This window comes from Eriocheir sinensis, chromosome 32, assembly GCF_024679095.1.
Source record: "Eriocheir sinensis breed Jianghai 21 chromosome 32, ASM2467909v1, whole genome shotgun sequence".
In the NCBI taxonomy this organism is placed as follows: Eukaryota; Metazoa; Arthropoda; class Malacostraca; order Decapoda; family Varunidae; genus Eriocheir; species Eriocheir sinensis.
The window spans coordinates 15741757-15764376 of NC_066540.1; the positions used below are offsets into that span (position 1 = coordinate 15741757).

Below are 22620 nucleotides of genomic sequence, written 5' to 3' on the forward strand. Positions count from 1 at the left end.
AAAACTACACCCTGCAACACTACTAAACTACATCCTGTTAAAGCCTACTATCTCCTCTGTCACCGCATCGTCATAGGAGACTGGACCTTACCTATCACGTTGAGGATGACTCTACGGCTGATCTTCGGGTCGGAGTTTACCTGACACTCGTACACCCCAGCGTCCCTCAGAGTAACAAATCTGATGTGCAGCGTCCAGTCATTGGAATTTTCAGGGTGGAGGACCTGGTGATGAGAGATACCAGTTTGCAAAAGATCAAAACGAAAAAACAATGCTACTTTCTTCATAGGTTCAATGCAGTGTGTGTGTGTGTGTGTGTGTGTGTGTGTGTGTGTGTGTGTGTGTGTGTGTGTGTGTGTGTGTGTGTGTGTAACTCGTCCACGGCCTTATCACGAGCTGGGGTCGCTATCTCAAGCAGGTACCCTTCCGACAAGAGCAAGGTCCATTATACTCCAGGGGCGGGTAACCCCTGGCCCGCGAGCTATGTCCGGTCCATGAAGATCTAGTGTTTTGCTCGCCACCCTCCTAGGCATTAACATTGCAATCAGGCCCACAAAATCCCAGAAAAAAATCCTGCCAAACAGCATCCACTGGCTAATACTGTTTGGCAACCATTTGCTCCTCACCTCACTTCGCAAGAGTTGCTAGGTCTGTTCTTTTAAAGACAATCTTTCCTTTTTGAGATCTGGTTGTCCTATTCAATTCTTCTTCAATTTAAACAAATAAGAACAGGCTGTTGCTGTCTTATCGTGGGGCCATGCCGTCCCGTGTATGCGACCTGAATCAGGAGATCGCCACTTAATATTATTATTATGATTATTATTACTATTACTACAACTACTACTACTATAACACACACACACACACACACACACACACACGCACACACACACACTTACCACAAACCGTTCGTCGGCCGAGTAGGTGTAAATGCCGGCGGTCAGAATATGTAAATCTCTTTTCCTCATCCACGTCACCTGCGAACACACATCAGATTATTGTAATTTCGTGCCACAAGACAACACTACAGATACTTGATTAGCTAAACCCCGTATGAATATGAGATCAAATTCGCATAAACAACAGATGAGTGAGCACTTTGTCTGGCACACTGAACAATGTAATACCACGGTAACTTTTATAGTTCCGTCGGTTCCCTTTCCCTCTCCAGACAGGGACCACCAGCCCGTTTTCCAGTCAAACTGAATCTCACCGGACTGGCTCACGGCAGATAGCACCGCATGCAGCCCATGGATCATGGCTTCACCTCCGGCTTTCAGCATCTCTGCACTGATTTTACAGAGCCCGCGAGAAGTACGGCATCATCAGGAGAGATGATGTCGCCAACAGATGTTTCGCAACGACTTTGATCAACAATTTTGGCGAATACTCAGTCCCTGCAAGTGCTGAAAAGTGCTGCAACCCAGTTCTGCTTTACTCGTAAATTAACAATGAAAAAGACTGGCAGGCCACACTTCACAGTACTCTTAAATTCCTTGTATAGTGTTTTTTTAACATTTGTTACCTTTTTTTTATGCCCTTAAACTGACTCCTCTGCTGTAAAAAAAACGAAAAAAAAACACTATACAAGGGTCCCAGAGTAAAGTGTAGTCCGTCTAAATCCCGCCAAAATTCTGAAATCCCACTGATGGCATACTTGTAAACACCGCTCGGAGTTACAAAGTCGCAAACGTACTAGAACCATACTATTATGCATTTTGGAAGCGAGACTAATGGCATTATGATTGAACTTTATATACCAGTAACACTGTAAGGTTATCTTAAATTTTCCAAAAGACTTTTTTCTCCCTCTTTAGAATTGAAACTTGAAGCCTCCTGATTGTAACGACTTGACTAAGAAAATAAAGATCCCAACTCACAGATCTGTCGCCTAGATGGTAGACGGTGCAGGGAAGGAACGCAGACTCTCCCACAAGCGTCGAGACGTTCTGTGGCGTGGAGTCTTCGAAGCTGGTGGAGAGGATCTTCACACTGGGGTGATAGCCCGCCCAGAGCTGTGACGATGACTCCAGTCTCTTGGGATCGAAGGAGAGCGCTGTGGAGAGGAAATATACAACGTGAAGGAAAAAACGATACATGCGAAAAAAGTAAATGTTGTCAACTCATGTGACTTAAGTAGACGGCACTGACCCCAAACCACCGACAAGGCAGTAATGGTAGTTGATATTAGAGACATATTGAATTATTCGAGAGTTTAGCGACGCTCTACGAGAATGATTCCACCATTGAGAACTCAGCCGTGTGAAAATCGACTCAAGGGACCTAACCTCTTGACGCTGGAAAAGAGACGCTTGAGAGGCCTACAAGTACCTAAAGAAGTTCAGTAACGCTGACCACTCCAAGTTTTTTGAGCTACAAACGAACTTTAAGAGCTAGAAACAACGGTCTACATATTCGAGCGAGGCGCGTAATACAGTCATTGGCAGGAGCAGTTATGGGAGCAGCGATTAGCGGGCTTTTTTTATTATTGTTTTCTTTTTGTTAGTGCCCTTGAGCTGCCTCCTTTGTTGTAAAAAAAAAAAAAAAAAAGGGAGTTTCTTTCCGAGTCATTCCTAGAGGTAGTAAGTGCTGAAACCATTAACTCATTTAAAAATCGCATATACCGTTGATTCCTTGCAACAGGAGTAGACTGAAAGGACGTACGTACGTTACTGCTCTACAGGTCCCAAGTGAACGTTGAGCAGACAAAACCACGTGAGCGGATAACCTCGGAATACCCCGTTGCCAGATTGTCGTACTCAGACCATTTACCGGTTTCTGACGCCTAACTATTGCCAAGAAACACCAGGAATTAACTATTTTAACGATAATTTTAAGTGAATCTCCTTATTGGGGTCCACGAGACAGTTTTGGGGTCGGAAGTCGGTAAATATAAGAGGCTGAGTAACACAATCTGGCAACTTTGTCGGAATAAGATATTAGGCTTCCTGTTGCCTGCCTTTCTATGTTCCCATGTTTCCTCCTCCTCTTCCTCTTATTTCTCCTCCTCCTCCTCCTCCTCCCACGTGTTCTCTTCTCTTAATCATCCTGCATCAACGTCTCCTGCTCCTTCCAACAACTATGATCCCTCCGCCTCCTCCTCCTTCTCCTCTTCCTCCACCTCCTCCTCCTCCTTTTCCTCCTCCATCTCTTCCTCCTCCTTTTCCTCCTCCACCTCCTCCTCCTCTTCTTCCTTATCCTCCTCCTCCTCCACCTCCTTATCCTCAACCTCCTCCTTCTTTCCTGTTCCTCCTCCTCCTCTTCTTCCTTATCCTCCTCCTCCTCCTCCTTATCCTCAACCTCCTCCTTCTTTCCTGTTCCTCCTTCTCCTCCTTTTTATCCTTCGCATTCAACGCTAAGCCTCTCCTCGAAGTACCAGCAGGAGAGGAAGCAAGCACTAATCTCCTCTCTTGGGACAACGCTCCAAAGGCAAGCCGCTCCGAGCCAATCCGACCTTCAACTGCAGCCACACACCTCAGACCGTGACTCCTCCACAACAAATAACGGCAACACACACACACACACACACACACACACGGATGAACACAAACACGTAAAACAGGGCATGCGTAGTTTTGTTTGGCTCACAGACGCAAGTGCAAGGAGGGAAGGAGATGCGGAGGGAGAGAGAGGGAAAGGCCAGAGTGATTGAAAGATTAGCGTTGTTTAGAAGAAGAGAGATGGCCAAGAAAAGCCGTGGAAGGGAGCCAGAGATGACGCAAGTCTCGACGAAGAAAAGAAAACGTGTGATCAAGAAAATAAAGGAAATAATTAGAAGTATAACACAAAACATGCAAAGAAAATGATCACTGTAAAGTAGATGTTTTATTATGTTGCTGTTACAAAAATGCAGTAAAGAAGTAAAATAAGTAAGTAGCGGGCTTTATTTTTCATTATTATTTTTTTTTTTTACGCCCTTGCACTGTAAAAAAAATATCATACCCGAAAAGCCTTCTAAGAGTTTTTTCCTTCCTCTCTTCTTTATATAGTGAGGAAATAAATAAATAAGTGAGAAATAAACTTACCAAGAATATTAGCAATGACAGTAGAAAGCAAGTGAAATTGGGTAAAACTATTTATTATTATTATTATTTTTTTTTTACAGCAAAGGAGACAGCACAAGGGCACTAAAAAAAAAGGAAACAATATAAAAAAAGCCCGCTACTCGCTGCTCCTGTAAAGAATCAGAAGAGGCGGCGGAAAGACCAGTCAATTATATGAGAGGATTTGCAGTAATCTGAATGCTTCAAGGTGGTGTTATTTCAGACACCGGAGCGAGTATACTTTAATATATGTTCATCAATAAAGGATGTATATCAATTTTCAGACACCGGAGCGATTATACTTTCACATATGTTCATCAATAAAGGATAGATATCAATTTTCAGACACCGAAGCGATTATACTTTAATATATGTTCATCAATAAAGGATAGATATCAATTTTCAGACACCGAAGCGATTATACTTTCATATATGTTCATCAATAAAGGATATATATCAATGAAAGAAAAAAAAAGCTTATGGAAAAACGCATCAATTGTAATGTAATATCTTTTCATATCCGACATTCCCTCTGTTGTTTTGCTGTCTATTCCTTTTTTGGGAGGTGGACAAAAAAAGATTTACCCTGTATTCCACAAAAGAGAGGGAGTGTAGTATCCAAGTTGGCCGGATATTGTCTCCCCCCCTCGACCCTCAATGTCTCCAAGGTTGGTCCTAAGGCAGTATGATGTGTTGTCATTCGTCGGCTTTTAAGGTCGCTTTCACAGTAACTTTGTTTGTTTTGATCGTTACCAGTGGCGGCGATCGACGCTAAAATTTTCCACGTGAAACTGGCGGGTAGTGGAGGCTGCAGAGGAAGGGAGAGGTGTTGAGAGTGTGGGGCAAGGTGCGGGGCTTGGCTAACCCCGCAGCCGCCACTACCCCATCGGACAGTTTTACATGGAAATACTATAGCGGCGATAACAGCCATTGGTAACGATCAAAACACGCAAAATGACTGTGAAAGCGGGCCGTAATGCATGTGACTAGAATTTGCATCGAACGTCCTAGGGGCTATTACAGGGATACATTGTAAAAGTAAAGAATCATACAACCTGAAATTTATACAAACATCTATATGTATATCTATCATTGTATCTATCTGTTTGTATGTGCATTTGTCTTTCAACGTAAAAGAAAAAAAACATTTACTGTAGAGGTGAACCTATTCTCTTGAGTATGGAGATAACATGAAAAAATCGGATTAAAACGAACCGGAAATTATAAATATGAATAGACGAGAGAGAGAGAGAGAGAGAGAGAGAGAGAGAGAAGAATGAATACATTTTTTTATTTTTTTATTACTCGGGAAAATGTTACCATCAATGTTTTAATTCTGGAAAGAAGAAGCATTGAAGCGTGCGACTTTGTGTGAAGCATGAGTCCCAGTGGGCGTGTATGGGATTGTAGGAAGTGCCGAATGGGCGGGGGGGAGCCGAAGGATGTATCAGATGCTAGCTAGCTCTTTGAACAGTCGCACAGAGTTAAGAAGGTTTACAGAGGCTTGAGGATTCGCGTTCAAAAGGGAAAAAGTTGGAAAGTTTGGTCTAGTCGGCGCAACATCTGTGGTCATATGCCGGAGAGAGGCAGAAGGGGAAGGAATTATAGGAGAAGGGAACAGACCCCAGGAGACGGGACACAACCCCCGATTAGTACCTGGTACCCATTCACTGCTGGGTGGACAGGGGCGTAGAGTATCGGAAAAGCCGCCCAATTTTTTCCACTCCGCCCGGGAATCGAACCGAGAATGAGCCGAGTGTGCTAACCACTGCACCACGAAGCCCCCGTTCAAAAGGGAGGGTGAGGTGAATTTACTAGAGTGATTGAATATGAAGGGAAAGTAGAGGAATGGTATTGGAATGGGTAAGCGTGGGGTGGGTTGGTTAGTGTAGGGATACAAGCGAAACTAAAACAGAGGAAAAAGTACTAAAAAAGTGGAGAGAGGCTGAAGCGGGTATAATTATGGTTAAGAAGTAGAGTAGCGGGATGAGAGAGAGAGAGAGAGAGAGAGAGCGGTGAAGCTACAGAGGGGTGGGGAGAGATATCCACCACTTGAAATAACTGACATTATACCTTAGCTTAGTTTTAAAGGGGCTATTACACTGGGCAAATTTTCCGTGGATCTTCAGTCAAACCACGATTTCCGCTAGCGTGGTTCTCATTTGTTTCTTGTTATTGCTGATGATGATGATGGTGAGTAATACCGTCGCCCTTCAGTGAAATCTACCGTAGCTTTGGAAGATCGTGGACACGCCAGAAAACCACGGAAATATGAGAACCACGCCAGCGGAAATCGTGGTTTGACTGAAGATCCACGGAAAATTTGCCCAGTGTGATAACCCTTTTAACTTAACTTGCGAACTATATTTCTTTCATCTCCATACGCCACTTTTTAAGCCTATAGTTATATCTACTCACTCTAAACTGCCCTATGCATCATTCCATCAACGCTATTAGCCAGTCACCCAGGATTTCACTCTTAACTAACTATATTTCTTTCATCTTCCCCATACGCCACTTTTTAAGCCTATAGTTTTAACTACTCTGAACTACCCTTTTCATTATTCCCACAACTTTCTTCCATTCCCATTCCATCACTAATTCTCCATGCGTCACTCTTCCTCAGTATGGCTATTAAACACCCAGGATTTTACGCTTAACTAACTATATTTCTTTCATCTTCCCCATACGCCACTTTTTAAGCCTATAGTTTTATCTACTCTGAACTACCCTTTTCATCATTCCCGCAACTCTCTTCCATTTCCTATTTCATGGATTTGTTTTCATAAGTATGTCTATCAATCACCAAGAACCAGGGTTACCAAATTATCGTACTCAGGCACTCAGCATATCGTATTTTCCGGTTCTGAGTCACAGCTAACGCAAACAAACGCCAATAAGTAATGCTTTTAACGAGAACTTTAACTGGAATTTCGTTATCTGTGTGGGTAGGAATGTTTTGGGCCCCTGGAACTGAGTAATGAAATGTTTTGAGTACGATAATGTGGCAACCCTGCCAAGAACCTATTACCCAGGATTCACTCGTCCATCCCTCTGCTGTTCCCCTATTTTTTTTTCTCATCTCTATTGCCATTCATACATCTTTCTGGTGCATCATGTTCACTACTCTTTGAACACGGGATTGAGTATTGTAAGAGGAGGAGAGAAGGGAGGAGAGGAGGAGAAAGAGGAGGAAAGGGTGAAGGGAGACAGTGCCAGAACTCCCGCTATTTAGCACACTGGTAGGCAGCGTTACCATATTATCGTATTCCAAACATCGCATTTACCAGCTCCAAGGCCCAAACCTCTCGTAGCCACACAGATAACGCGATTCCAGTTGAAGTTACCGTTAAAAGCGCTACTTGTTGATGTTAGTTTACGATAGCTGTGAGGCAGAAACTGAAAAATGTGATGTGGTGAGTGGCTGAATACGACAATTTGGTAACGCTGCTGGTAGGGCCCTTCTGTACCCCCTCATCCTGCCCCCTCTGCCGCTGTTGATGATGGTTGCTTCTATTGTTGAGCGGGTGATAATAATGACACGTGTGAGGTGACTATTCACGCTCTACGACTCACTCTCACTCATCACCCCACCTCCCATCCACCGCCCGCTCTTTCCTTTTTTGTTAATCAAGGGTACAGCAAGAAGAGAAAGGGGACTTGTGGAGAAGGAACAGAGAGATAAAGAGGAAAGATAGCTGTAGGAGTGTGGCTATTTATGTATGATGTAGGTTCATTAACTGTTCTGGTGTACGAATAGTTTATCCGCACCACAAAAAAGTATCTCCCCGGCGTGCTGGAAGAGTGCGCTGTACACCGGGTATTCGTTGTATGCGAGAGTTACGTTCTGCAAAAGGCTCGCATAATGTGAATTCCCAAATATCGAGCCTATCATCCCATTAATTATAGGGGGTTATGTTTCACGACCCGTTTTCGAACCCTCTAACTATATATTCCGGCACCTTTTCACGATAAGCAGCAATAACGCACATTAAATACAGATAAGCTGTAAAATATAATATGAAAATACATTGTAAACAAACAAAAAAATAGAAATTGTACCCACTCAGTTTAGGATCGGAGGAAGGAAAAGGTTAATTATAGGTGAGGAAAGCGAGGAAAAACATTTGTACTCGTTCCCTTTAGTGCGAGTCGGCCATCATACCTCAGCAACTCACATAATAGCGAATTTTTCTCGCATAAAACGAATACTTGGCACATTTAGGTTAGTCGCAAATGAGCGAATTCGCATATTTAGAACTCGCATATATCGAATACCTACTGTATTTATTCGTGTTTAATAGCCATACTGAGGAAGAGTGGCGCATGGAGGATTAGTGATGGATAGACCTACTGTATTTATTCGTGTTTAATAGCCATACTGAGGAAGAGTGACGCATGGAGGATTAGTGATGGATAGGACAGTAAGGTGATGATGGGTGAAGCATGACATGACTGACTAACGACCTATACGTTATCACTGCGAGGATATGAACGATTGGGGGTGAAGTGGCATCAATGGTCACAGTGGAATGGGGTGAACTTGCAAGCGTGTGATGGGTCTCCAGGTGGGGTGGTAGCAACGGTGCCAGATTATCGTACTCAGGCTCTTAAATTTGGCGACTTCCCACCGAAAAACTGTCTCCTCCATCCCAATAATTGACTTTATATATAGTTCTCATTAAAATGGTTGATTACTGGTGTTTCTTGGCAATAGTTATGGGTCAGAAACCGGTAAATTCGACGATCTGAGTACGATAATCTGGCAACAGTGGGTGGTTGCGACAGTAGAGGATTGATATTTTCAGAGTGATTTAAAGAAGCTCAGGTTGTGTTGTTTTGGAGGGTGAATGGTTATCTGTAAGGCATGATATTTGTCTTTATTTCCACAGTTGTTTGTATGCTAATATCTTTGAGGCTTAAGACATAACGACATGGCTATAAGATATGTCATTTGTCGTGCGTCCTTTTAACCCCTTGGATGAGGATTTCCTATAAGAAGACATCACCAAGCTACAGGAGTGGAATAAAAAGTGGCTGCTACAATTTAGTGAAGAAAAATGTGAGGTCAAGCATCTTGGGAGGGGATATCCATCACACCAATACCACATGGGAAACACTCCACTACCCACCACAGAGGCAGAGAAAGACCTGGGAGCATATGTTACCAGGCTACCAGTGAAGGCGAAATCCGTGCCAATCAAGAATGAGTCATTAGGCAATAGCAAACGATCTTGAGTTTGATGTAAAGATAAAATGGTGCATGAAACGTATTAAATTTGGGTTTCCCGATGTCTTTTAATAAGCTTGTGACATAATTCTATAGTCAACGATGCATCGAAGAGGAGCCTATCGAGCGACGCAGATTTATGTTCAGGATATGCGCAGCGAGGTCATGGAATACAAGACTGTGACAAGCGACGCGAGCACATGACTTTTCAGACGCCAGAGTAAAATCAATCGCCTTATTAACCACAACAGGAGCTCTCTATGCAGCGTTTCGCAGTCTCGGGCGAGGGTATTGAACTGCAGGGCAAAATCTGAAAAAGACAACGAAATGTTACTGAGCACCGGCAGAAACAAGCAATGTATCTGCAGGAGACTAAAGCTGCCTAACCGAGAGTGTGTGTGTGTGTGTGTGTGTGTGTGTGTGTGTACAAAGAGAGGATTACCCTGACTCCACCTACGAGTGTGGAGTGAGGTAGGTGTAAATGAAAAAGGCGGGGAAAAAAACACCTACCTCACTCCCCACTCGTAGATGGAGTCAGGCTAATCCTCTCTTATACGCGCACACACACACACACACACACACACACACAACATTCACGTGAAAACACTAAGGTCTGAGTGAGGATAATAATTTCCGGAGTTCATCATGAAGACCTGGCAGGTATTTACTTACTCAAGCGAAGCCCCTCACCTGTTGTTGGGCAAAGCCAGGTTAATCCTTCCTTAAATCCCACTGATTATGTTCCGCCTCCCTCCCCGCCGAGGGTTTGTCCGACCTCGCCTTTGCCGGTGTCCTTGTATACACAGCCTCGAGCCGTCAAATGCACCATATAGTCTGAAGATGTAATATACGAAAGTACTTACTATATTTCCCTTTCTGTGTTTATTTCACCACGGCCTAATCACGAGTTGGACTCCCAATCGCCAGCAAGTACCCTTCCGATTAGAGGAAGGTTCATTAGTCGTTATCTGGGTACTGCCAGGACCTCACACACCACACACCCCGCTTAAAGGGGGACAGCAACCAATACTAGTCAGCAAAAAAAAAAATCCGGCCAGAGCGGGACTCGACCCTTTGTCTGACACGCCGGGAAGTCTGGCCACCGAGCCTTGACCGAGCGCTATCGGAGCCATCGGAGCGGTGTGTATATGTGTGTGTGAGAGAGAGAGAGAGAGAGAGAGAGAGAGAGAGACTGGTCCTCTCCAACCTCCTCGAGTCTTGCTTCAATAAAACAAAGTGAAAATAAGATGAATAAAGCTGCACAGGTGCGGAGACGACATGTGGGACGGAATTGTTTGCACGACGCTCCTTCCTCGATTTAGTTTTCTCCTTCCACGACGACGCCACCAGCAGGAGATAACCCATATTTTGCTTCGCTTTATGAAGGAAAAAAAGCAACATAATTAGAGATAGTGGTCTCCTAAATTGAATTCCTTGTTTCTCTTTCATGTGCCTTAATATGTGTGTGTGTGTGTGTGTGTGTGTGTGTGTGTGTGTGTGTGTTGCACTATATGGTCTGATCATGCGCTTAACTGTTGTCTCAGCCAGCACTCTCCCGGAATGTGCTTGGAGCTCTTGTGATGATGCGCTTAACTGTTGTCTCAGCCATCACTCTCCCGGAATGTGCTTGGAGCTCTTGTGACGTGAGATTGTGTGGATGGGGGTCGGGGTTGCAAGATCCACAACACAAGTCCTCAGTGCGTGCATCCATATCATCTCCCTGCCTTGGATGTGGACAGGGAGAGGAGAATGAGGTGGGAGGAAGGTGAGCAGGGAAGATGAGCAGGAGCTTCGGGACACACACACACACACACACACACACACAGGAGATAACGCCACCACCGCGGGATAAAGCCGAGGAAATGGCAATCACCGAGACTTGGCTCCATGGCGGTCAATGTCGCCGGTAATAACTCGTTTGATATCACAAATTTGAGCCTTTTGCGGCCAGAATCCCACGCTGGTAATGTCGCACTCGTAATGAGGCGACACACACACACACACACACACACACACACACACACACACACACACACACACACACACACACACACACACACACACACACTATTTTTTTCCTATGGCATGGTCAGAATGTTTGGAATTTTGTTGGCCTGTTTGTCTCACTTTTTGCAGGTCTCTGGTTATCTGTATATATTTCTCATTCTGTCTGTATGTCAGTTAGTCTCTCTCTCTCTCTCTCTCTCTCTCTCTCTCTCTCTCTCTGCTACCCTGCATCTCTCATTATTTCAAATCTTTCAGTTTACGAATGAGATATGCGCCGATGTAACACTACTCACCTGTAATGTACTTTAATCTTATCGAGCCTTAATTATAATTGCGCCATGTCCTTGAGTGAGTGTTGCCTGAACGAAACTCTTGTAGGTTAGGCATCCCTCTCTAAATTCTAGCGAGACAGTGAACGGAGAAGAGGAGTGAAATGGGAAAGGCGCGGGTGTCATTGTCGGCCAGCAAGATGCCCACCCCAGTGTGTCGATTCACAAAGGTAGGAGCTTCAACACACCTGGTCTGCTGCGGCGCATCCTTCGTCCCAGCCCCAAGTACCCCACATTCATTAGGGAGATTATAATCCTAGAGTACTTAAGGCAGGGGTTCCCAACCTTTTTGTTCTTCTGTACCCCTTGGGCATTTTTATAGGTTCCCGTGTACCCCTAAAAATTTAGGATAAAAAAACGATGAAATTGTAATATTTTGATATTATTTTATAATGAAATATGTATGTGTAGACTGATGATATAATTTAATTAACAGTTTTGTTTACTAAATGAGGAAATAAAAAAAAAATAAAAAACGACATTGTGCAATTTGTATGGATAGCGTTACGGCCCCGCGTTCAGGAGGACGCGAGTTAAATCCCCGCCCGGTGCCACCAAGCTGGGATTTTTCAGCCGCCGCCGAGTGGCTTAAAACTACCCACATGCTGTCCAGAAGACCACCCATCAACCCGGACTCTAGATTCTAGGATTAAAGATGAGCTCCGGGAAGGCAGCATGAGCCAGTGCAAGATGGCGCCACTATAAACACTCGCCTGCGCCAGAACGGGCTGGGTCGACCATCAGGCCCCACCGGGAAGAAGCCTTGGGCCGACCGGGAAGAAGCCTACCGGCGCAATAGGCCACGACATAAAAAAAAATGTATTGTAGCCAACAGTAGTGGTTATTCTCTCGGGCCCAATGTAGCTACACCCTGAAAAGTGCAAATGTACCACTGGGGGTACATGAACCCCAGGTTGGGAACCCCTGACTTAAGGCGTACCAAGGGCCACATTCCGACCAGGTTGACGAATGTAAGAGAAGGAGGAAGATGAGAAAAAAATATGAGAAAAAGTCGAAGGAGGAGGAGGAGGTGGAGGAGGAGGAGGTGGATAGGAAGGTGTAATTAATTAAATGAATGGAAGTGGGAATGATCATATGTTTAACAGAAGATGCGAGAGAGAGTCCATCACTCTAAAAGGCTGAATAAGTTGCACTGATGGCGAGAGAAGAAGAGAGCAGAGTGGAGGAAGAGGGAGTGGCGTAGGCTGGCAGCGTGGAGAGAGGTGGCGTATGTGGCACGGCGAGTGAGGCAGCGGTATAAATAGACAATCGTACCTTTTAGCACAATACGCAATGATGAGCGCTGGATGCTCTAAGTTCGTGACCGTAAAGGAGTCACAAATGATGATAAAAATTGGTGAGGTAGAAGTGGTTGAAGAGGAGAGGAGAAAAGTTGGAAAGTTTCGTTTAGTCGGCGCAACATCTGTGATCATATCCCGGAGAGAGACAGAATGGGAAGGTATTATAGGAGAAGGGAACAGATCACAGGAGACGGGACACAACCCTCGATTAATACCTGGTACCCATTCAATGCTGGGTGGACAGGGGCGTAGAGTATCGGAAAAGCCGCCCAAATTTTTCCACTCCGCCGGGGAATCGAACCCGGGCTCTCTCGGTTGTGAGTGTGCTAACCACTGCACCACGAAGCCCCCTGGAGAGAAGAGGAGAAAACGAGGGCGGAAAGGAGGGAGAAATGCTGTCTGCCGTGAGGGGATAAAGTTTAGGCCTTAGGGTGGGCATGTTTGCGAGGAATGGAGTGGCATAGCGCGAGGCAGCTTCCCAAAATAAGACCAAACGGCGGAGTCTGGTTCTATACTTTCCATTTTTTGCCGTGCCACTGTTATCTTAGGACAGGAACAACAGCGGAGAAAGAAAAGTATATATGCGTTCTTTAGTTCACCGGCGTCTTGGCGTAGATGCTGGGCAGGGAGACGCGACAGGGAGGAAGAAAGGTGGTGTGTGATTGTCCAACCAGGTGTTCAAAGACAGAGTTGAAGGCCGAAAGGGCACTAAAGCCATTACGTTTTTTCATACCAGGAGGAAAGTTTACCAGTATTGATGCGCGTGGAGGTTACTTTACACGTGAAACTGAGGAAGGAATTTACATAGGAGCTATTTAAATACAACGCTTAGGTCATATATTATTCCCCGAACATGAAGATCTATCGAAAATAAGGAACAATGTAAAAGATAGAGAAGATAAACATTAGCAAAATCAAGTTGTTCATTAAAGACGAGAAAAAGATCGTGGCTAACTTAAGACCGATTTTCACAGTCGTCTTGTTTGTTTAGATCGTTACCAATGGAGGCGATCGCCGCTAGAGAGAGAGAGAGAGAGAGAGAGAGAGAGAGAGAGAGAGAGAGAGAGAGAGAGAGAGAGAGAGAGAGAGAGAGAGAGAGAGAGAGAGAGAGAGAGAGAGAATAGTGTCTAGCCATTGGGGTCAAGTCAACTGAACTATCTCCTTCCTCTCGAATCTCCATGGAACCAGAGACTGAGGAAAGCTGAAGAACAAATGGATTAATTAAGGAGTAAGATTATTAGTGAATTAAGAATATTCATGTTTTGAGAAGGACAAAGCGAAGTAACACTACCACACAGCAAAGTAGTAATTAATCTAATGAGTCACCTTGTTACATATGCTAAAAAGGGCTTCCGCGGATCATTGTGTTTATTGTACTTTTACGAATAATAATGCTGCTCGATGTGAGGAGGAGGAGGAGGAGGAGGAGGAAGTCGCGCAGGCGGAGTGGTTGTTTTGTACTGGGGGCTTAAAAAGTGGCGTATGGAGATGAAAGAAATATAGTTCGCAAAGAGTAAAATCCTGGATGAATAAAAGGGTTGTTACACTGGGCAAATTTTCCGTGGTTCTTCAGTCAAACCACGATTTCCGCTGGCGTGGTTCTCATATTTCCGTGGTTTTCTGACGTGTCCACGATCTTCCAAAGCTACGGTATATATTTCACTGAAGGACGATGGTATTACTCACCATCATCATCATCAGCAATAACAAGAAACAAATGAGAACCACGCTAGCGGAAATCGTGGTTTGACTGAAGATCCACGGAAAATTTGCCCAGTGTAATAGCCCCTTGAGGTTGAGGGCACGAGGCAAGGAGGGAGAAGGTAATGAAAGAGTGACTTTGAGGGAATTGGTGTGTACGATGAACGGCAGTGTAGCCTCATCCGAACAGCCAGCACCTTCTTGTATTTAGACCATAGCTCAAAAATCCCCTTCCTATAGTTAATTCTTTACTATATGTACCTATATCCAGTCCTCCCTCATTTTATTTTATTTCCTTTGATACATTTTGTTGTCGTGGCGGGAAGGAACCTGCACCCTTGTTGATCTGTATCCGATGAGACTTTACTTTTCCTCCGAGACTCAGATGAACGACATGAAGACCAAAAGTTTTCTTGCGGACGGTTTGGTGCCAACATAAACAGCAGCAGTAAACATATCTGCTTTGTGTGTGTGTGTGTGTGTGTGTGTGTGTGTGTGTGTGTGTGTGTGTGCAAGAATTACTAATGACTACATCCATCAAGTTCACGGCAGTTCCCCCAATGCATGCACTTAATTTCTTACACTTTCTCAATCACCCGGGAAAGTGAGGGTGCTTCCGATCCTTGTCAGAGTCTTATATCTGCCACACCGCCGTCATTTTCTTGGCCACAACTTACACCCGGCACTCGTTCATTTGGCCTCAAGAGCGTTGCATTGACACTACGTACTCACTGCTACGCTACTCTGCTCCCAAGGCCACAGAGCCGTGCCAAGCTCCAATTGTACGGACAGCGTTCAGTGCCAGGAACGTAATTGTACACCTTGGATTGAGAATGTGAAGGGAGATGGGAGCCAAGGGGGTAATGTTCTCCTGGAGACCTTAGCATCTTAGTTAATGAGGTATTATTGCAGAAATTATAATGGGATATGAACCCGAACATCAAGACACTAATAAAATTGTTTACACACACACACACACACACACACACACACACACACACACACACATATATATTCAAAGACAGAGAAACTGATACACAGACAGTCGCAAGAAAAGACAGACAGATAGACACAGACAGAAGATGCAGAAAGGCACAGTTACACAAATACAACAGACAGACAGAGGCGCAGATAGACAGGCACAAACCTAATCAAGCAAAAAAAATAAAAATAAAAATAGGCAAAGAGGGGAAGTATGAGGAGAGTCGACGAAACAAAACTACTCTGATAAACGGAATGACGCTAAGCCAAAACAATAAAACATGAAAAATGAAGCAGATCGGAGAGAAACAGAGAACAAGACATGCCGGAGGGTCAGCGTTGCCAGATTATCGTACTCACCACAACGTATTTATCAATTTTTTAGACTCAAACTCTCGTACTTACCCAAATATCGACAGAAAATCATCACAGTTAGGATTAAAACTGTTATTTATTGATGTTTATTTTTCTTGCTATAATTATCGGTCAGAAATTACGATAATGCAATGCGATGAGTACGATAATTTGGCAACGCGGACGGTAACTTAAACTAACAGACTGCGGGACTTTGGTGGTTAAGGGAGTTGTTGTTGTTGTTGTTGTTGTTGCTGGCTCTGGTAATGGTGGAAGGGGAGAGTGTCGTGAATAAAGAAAGTGGAAGGGGAGAGAAGAGAAAACAATTTGGAGGGAAGAGAAAGTTGGAGGGAGAAATATGAAAACGAGATGAAGGACAGCAAATATATGAAGGAGAAGCGGAAAGTAGAGGAGGAGAAGCAGAAGATAAAAAAACGATACTTCATTAATATTATGATTCTGAGAGAGAGAGAGAGAGAGAGAGAGAGAGAGAGAGAGAGAGAGAGAGAGAGAGAGAGAGAGAGAGAGAGAGAGAGAGAGAGAGAGAGAGAGAGAGAGAGAGAGAACACTTCGGGTGATTGATGCAGGTGAAACGCGGAAGTATGATGAAGAATGAAATGGGGAAGGAATAGAGGAAGAAACTATGCGAAATAAATGAATGACAAGACGAAGAGTGGAACAAAACAAGAGGGTGAAGGAAAGTGAACGGGAAGGGAACGGCTACAATGGAACGTAAGGGCAAAAGGATGGAAGGTGGAGTGAAAATGGAAGAGGAGAAGCGGGAATTACGATACTGAGAGAGAGAGAGAGAGAGAGAGAGAGAGAGAGAGAGAGAGAGAGAGAGAGAGAGAGAGAGAGAGAGAGAGAGAGAGAGAGAGAGAGAGAGAGAGAGAGAGAGAGAGAGAGATGATGTTGTCCGCCTGGAAGCATATAACAACGAAGAATGGAAAGTAGAAAGGGAATGGACAGCACCTCGGCAATATATATGCATAACAGCCAATAACGTGACTGTACACATGTGCGTACTCTCACTCATGCAAGCAATCATGGATACAGGACATGCACGGACATCAGGACAAACAGGACGCCAGAACAATCATTCAACGTAAAGGTTGCGCTCGCGTACACACACACACACACACACACACACACACACATTGTAATCATAAATATATTGTCTAATGGTGAGAAAGGGTGGCTTAAAAAAGACAACTGCACATCACTATGCCGCACTGTATACCACATTGTACAGCGCGGAATTTGGGGTGTCGGACTTCCGTCATGTGGGTGGTGTGCGCGGCCCGCGATACCCAAGACGATGGACAAGTAGCTAAACCTATTGCTTTCCATCGATGCTGTTAGTAAAATAATAGCGTCTTCCATTTAGCGTAACCCGTTTCTGCGTCGTGATCTGTAGAGTCCCTTATAGAGTCCCGACAACCTAAGATTTGGACGCCATTATTGGCCTTGTTTTCGCTGCGCTTTTCAAACACACGCTCTCGCGGCGAAAACAGGGCCAATAATGGCGTCCAAATCTTAAGTTGTCGGGACTCTATCTATCAAGGGACTCTACAGATCACGACCCAGAAACGGGTTACGTTAAATGGAAGAGGCTATATCTACTACTAGACGGTTTATGACGCTTACCTTCAACAACAACAATGATGTAGGTACCATAAAAAAGTAGGTTCACTTAAGCTAGATTCCCGCCTAGGCAGGTTGGTAAGCTTGCAGGTGATTGGCTGCTCCGCTCTCTTGCAGACACTCATGTCGAACCACATCTTGCATGCTCGAGTGAGACATGTTTCTTTGTTATATGCCATAGCTCACCTCACAGACGAGCTAGCCAGTTTTGGTTGACATCATTAGACTCAGCAGTGACTGTATAATCAAGATGTATTGTAAAAACTCGACAAAACAAAAAAGAGAATGGTATTACGATGAGTTGAATCGTGAAGATGTTAAAAAAATGTTTATAGCATGTTTTACCTATGCTCGCTGTTTTCAGCAGTTGTTCATTGACTGCAGAAATATATTATTACACGTATTGAATACACAGAGTTATTTATAGCAACATGTCGCTCCCCGCAACTATCACGGCGCGCGCGACAAACTGCGTGATTATGTTAAAAAAAAAATGAGTGTCGCGCGCCGTGATGGTTGCGGCGAGTGACATGTTGCAATAAATAACCCTGTGTTTTCAATATGTGGAGCTTTATCTGCATTCTGATCACACTATCGTGTTCACGAGAGATTTTCCTACGTAATGTAATAATATATTTCTACAGTCAATGAACAACTGTTGAAAACAGCGAGCATAAGTAAAACATGTTATAAACATTTTTTAACATCTTCACGGATCAACTCATCGTAATACCACTTTTTTTCTTTTGTTTTGTCGAGTTTTTACGATACATCTTGATTCTACAGTTACTGCTGAGTCTGATGGTGTCAAACAAAACTGGCTAGCTCGTATATGAGGTGAGCTATGGCATATAATAAAGAAACATGTCTCACTCCAGCATGCAAGATTTGGTCCGACATGAGTGTTAGCGGGAGAGTGGAGCAGCCAATCACCTGCAACCTTTCCAACCTGCCTAGGCGCCTGGACTCTACCTTACGTGAACAATGTATAGTGTCATTGTAGAACTAATAACGCACTATCACCTCCCCATGATCTCTCCTACTGTCTCGTACGAACGTCCTGGTCCTCATTTGACTGCATTTGCTTCTCATAAGGGGTCGCCTGCATCACTGTTAAGGATAAACCGCAGGCCCCCCTGGAGGTTGTTGTCCGCCATCATTACGTGGGAGACACCCGTATTCCCGGTTCACCCCCTGGTTCCCTACCCTGCCCTACCCCCAGGTCACGTTATAATCGTTCCCTGGCCTAATATCCACGATCAGCTGATGGCCAAAAAAAAAAAAAAAAAAAAAAAAATGTTCCGTTGCGCTATCGTACGGGGAAGGGCTATTGAACTCGCCCAATAGTAATCTCTCTCTCTCTCTCTCTCTCTCACACACATCCATACCACATTGGAATTTGAATTCAAGCTGCAACCGCCGTCCACCCAAACCTTTCTCTCTCTCTCTCTCTCTCTCTCTCTCTCTCTCTCTCTCTCTCTCTCTCTCTTTTCTTTATTTTTACATCTTACATATTGCAATTAAATACATATATGTCGATGAGCGGTTCTCTCTCTCTCTCTCTCTCTCTCTCTCTCTCTCTCTCTCTCTCTCTCTCTCTCTCTCTCTCTCTCCGACTCATATAATACTTCATACCTTTTCCGTATATCATCCAACTGTCCTTTATTACATGCATTTTCCACCATATTTTGTACACTATCGCCGCCCTTCTGTATCTCTCGTGTCAACCAGCAGAGTATTGCACACCATCCCTATAATATAAGTGAAGTTGTGAGGGAAGGTATGAGAGATAGTATCGAGTGTGAAGGAGGAAGTATGGGGTGAGAGACGGTGTGAAGGTGGGGGGTGGGAGGGAAAGTATGGGGTGGGAGGGAAGGTATGAGAGATAGTTTCGAGTGTGAAGGAGGAAGTATGGGGTGAGAGACGGTGTGAAGGTGGGGGGTGGGAGGGAAAGTATGGGGTGGGAGGGAAGGTGTGGCGGTGACAGGGCAGGTATGAGGGACAGTTAGGGTATGAGGGATGATATACGGTGGGCGGGGGTGGGTGGGTATGTGTGGGATATGAGGGAAGGCATGGGGGCGCGAGGGATTGTATAGGGGTGTGAGGGAAGGTGTGGGGTATGAAGACAGGTTTTGGGTGAGATAGGTGTGTATGGAGGCGTGTGTGTGGGGGGGGGGGGGGGGAGATGAGGGGGTGTGAGGGATGTTTTGGATTGTTAGGGAGGATGCGGGGTGGCAAGGAAAGTGTGAGGCTTCAGGAGGTGACGGGTTTGAGGGAGTGAATGATGTGAGGGAAGGTTTGGGAGGTTAAGGGGGTGGAAGGTACGGTGGATGGGTGCCAGGGAAGGCGTGGGTGGGGGTGAGGAAAAATGTGAGTATGTGAGGCAAGGTGTGGGGATATACGAGTAAGGTGTTGTGTTGCGGTAGGAGAGAGGGTGAGTTGGAAGGTGTGGAGAGGGTGATAGAAGGTGTGGAAGCTTTGATGGAAGGTGTGGGGGGGTTCTAGTAAATGTTTTTAAGGGTAATGGAATGTGTGGTATGACGGAAGGCATTGTACTTATCAACTGCAATTTTCCCCGTCTTTGTTTTTCCTTGTTATAAAATGTTTGTTAAGTCTGCTCTTACTTATACATTATTTGTTATTTTAGTATTATTATACTATCCATTGTTCACACAGAAACGACGCCTCCCTGCGCGTGATCCGACTTAGTATTAGCAGACTTGGTTCAGATCAACGCGATGGACCTGGGACATGGGTGAAGTTTATTAATTTTGTGACCATGTATTTCATTCGGTTCCGTTCCTAAAGACTGAATGGCCTGAAGGGCTGATATTAACTCTGAGAAAATAGTTATTAAATTTTAACACCGCACTGTACCCCAATGTGGAGTGTGACGGACTCAGTTTCATATCAATGAAACTATGCTATACCTCAGTGGAAACGTCTTTTTACAACAATAAAACGTCACTGCACCCCAATATAAACGTTTGATTGTTCTTTGAGGCATCATTAGGGTACAGATGACAAGGCCAAGGGAGGTGTGAAGCACCGGCTGACTGCTGTGATATTTTTTATTAAGTACTTATGATGCGTCATCCGGGTACTCACTACGACTAGACAAACTCATACATAACAGGCACTAGCTGTTACCTCCAATAGTTCACTGTGACCGTCCTCTACATACCGCGGTGCACGACACTACCCGGTTAAGTCGGTCAGCTTCCAATGTAGTTTGTCTGCCGAATTAAAGTATTATACATATTTGTAAGTAAACCACATTAAAAAAAAACTGAGCTTGAGAAGTTAATCACATGAAGGAGCTCCAACAAAATGTAATTATTGTAACCCACGTGGCGCGTCCCTGAAGGCGACCCCTCGTCTCGTGCCTCCGTAGTCCTCAAGTAACAGACGTCACTGGCGGTCACTCCTGTCCGCAGTTTCAACCGGATGCCGCAGTGACCACACGGTTACCTAAACAGAGGTTATATAACGAAGTGACTACTGATCAGATGGCCAATCATTCTTTATGGAGATATTATTTCAGTATTTTAGGGGGTCCATTGCTATTTACTCAAGACAAGAAAAAGTAATATCCAGTTCTATAAAAAAAAATGGAACACTCAAAAGTATCCCTTTTTTTCTTATATATTCAATTTCGTATCCATTTTGCTCAGCGTCTTAAGAACGTGCGAGTAACCTTAAGTTAAAAAGTATCCAAAAGATACTTTCGTAGTCATACTGGGAACCCTGAACTGGAGAAGGTTTTGTGCCAGTTGACTGGGGGAGTCTTCCGAAACAGGGAGTAATTTGAAACGGCTACACCGGCTCTCCCGTGTATTAATAAATGGTCATCCAGTCTCGGAAAAGGCAGTTACTGGAGCTATAGGTGGAATTGACAAGTGTTTGTCATTATTGAATCTCAGGGTTGCCATACGTACGATAATTATCGTACGTGCACGATAATTTAGCTACGGTACGATAGTGTTTCTCATTATCATAAGTTTTGTACGATAATTTTGTGCTTTTAACACATAATAATATAATTATCACTGTATGAATAAAGATGAGATGCAGCAAGGATATGTAAGAGAGAGAGAGAGAGAGAGAGAGAGAGAGAGAGAAAGATGGAGATGCAGCAAGGATATGTAAGAGAGAGAGAGAGAGAGAGAGAGAGAGAGAGAGAGAGAGAGAGATGGAGAGAGAAAGATGAGAGCATGGAAACACTTGTGTGGCTGCTGGGGCTAGAGCGGAAATGCACAGGCTGGCAAATTTGCGCCGCAGCGAGAGACTGTCTACGAATACCAAATCTAATGACTTTCCTTCGAAAACTTTAACTATAATTCCGTTATTGTTTGTTTTATCAAGACGAAAATACACTCGCCCGCAGAGGTTTTCCACTCCTATGTTGATGACTCTTCACTTGGGGAGGCGGTGGCAGAGTGGTCAGCGTGCAGGCGTGGTGAAGCGAGGGGCTAGGTCCGAGTTCCACCGATGCACACTGACCATTTCTAACCTTAAATTCAGTGACTCGTTCAGGTAGAGCACTGGGTGATAGAATGGGCCAAACAAAAGGTATATTACGACAGCCATTAGTCCAGTAGCAGCGGGGATCATGTTTCTTAATGGTCCCTCTAGGCGAGAAAAATGAGAACAAATCATCACTCACACAAACCATTTCATAATATATATCAAAGCATTTGTTATCAGATTATGCATCATCTATTTTGGGGGGTTGATATCATGGCACAAATTTGGCCCATCGCTGCTACACGGTAAAGCCACAAATTTGGCCCATCGCTGCTACACGGTAAAGCCACAAATTTGGCCCATCGCTGCTACACGGTAAAGCCACAAATTTGGCCCGTCGCTGCTACACGGTAAAGGCACAAATTTGGCCCGTCGCTGCTACACGGTAAAGCCACAAATTTGGCCCATCGCTGCTACACGGTAAAGCCACAAATTTGGCCCGTCGCTGCTGCAGGGCTAGAGATAAAATTTGCCTGCGCCAGTAACGGGTAGCGGTCGTCCAA

The 22620-nt window shown here is 44.5% G+C and overlaps 1 protein-coding gene across 4 annotated transcripts in view; it reads right to left on the reverse strand.

Annotated features, from left to right (window-relative positions):
• Nucleotides 1-22620, reverse strand: part of LOC127006258 (zwei Ig domain protein zig-8-like) — a 43248-nt gene that overhangs the window by 11759 nt on the left and 8869 nt on the right. For all 4 annotated transcript variants that reach the window (XM_050875896.1, XM_050875895.1, XM_050875898.1 and 1 more), the window contains exons 2-4: nucleotides 1881-2056; nucleotides 900-977; nucleotides 92-224 (exon numbers count right to left, since the gene is read on the reverse strand). In XM_050875896.1, the coding sequence (XP_050731853.1) occupies nucleotides 92-224; nucleotides 900-977; nucleotides 1881-2056 (387 nt within the window). The remainder of the gene's footprint in view (nucleotides 1-91; nucleotides 225-899; nucleotides 978-1880; nucleotides 2057-22620) is intronic.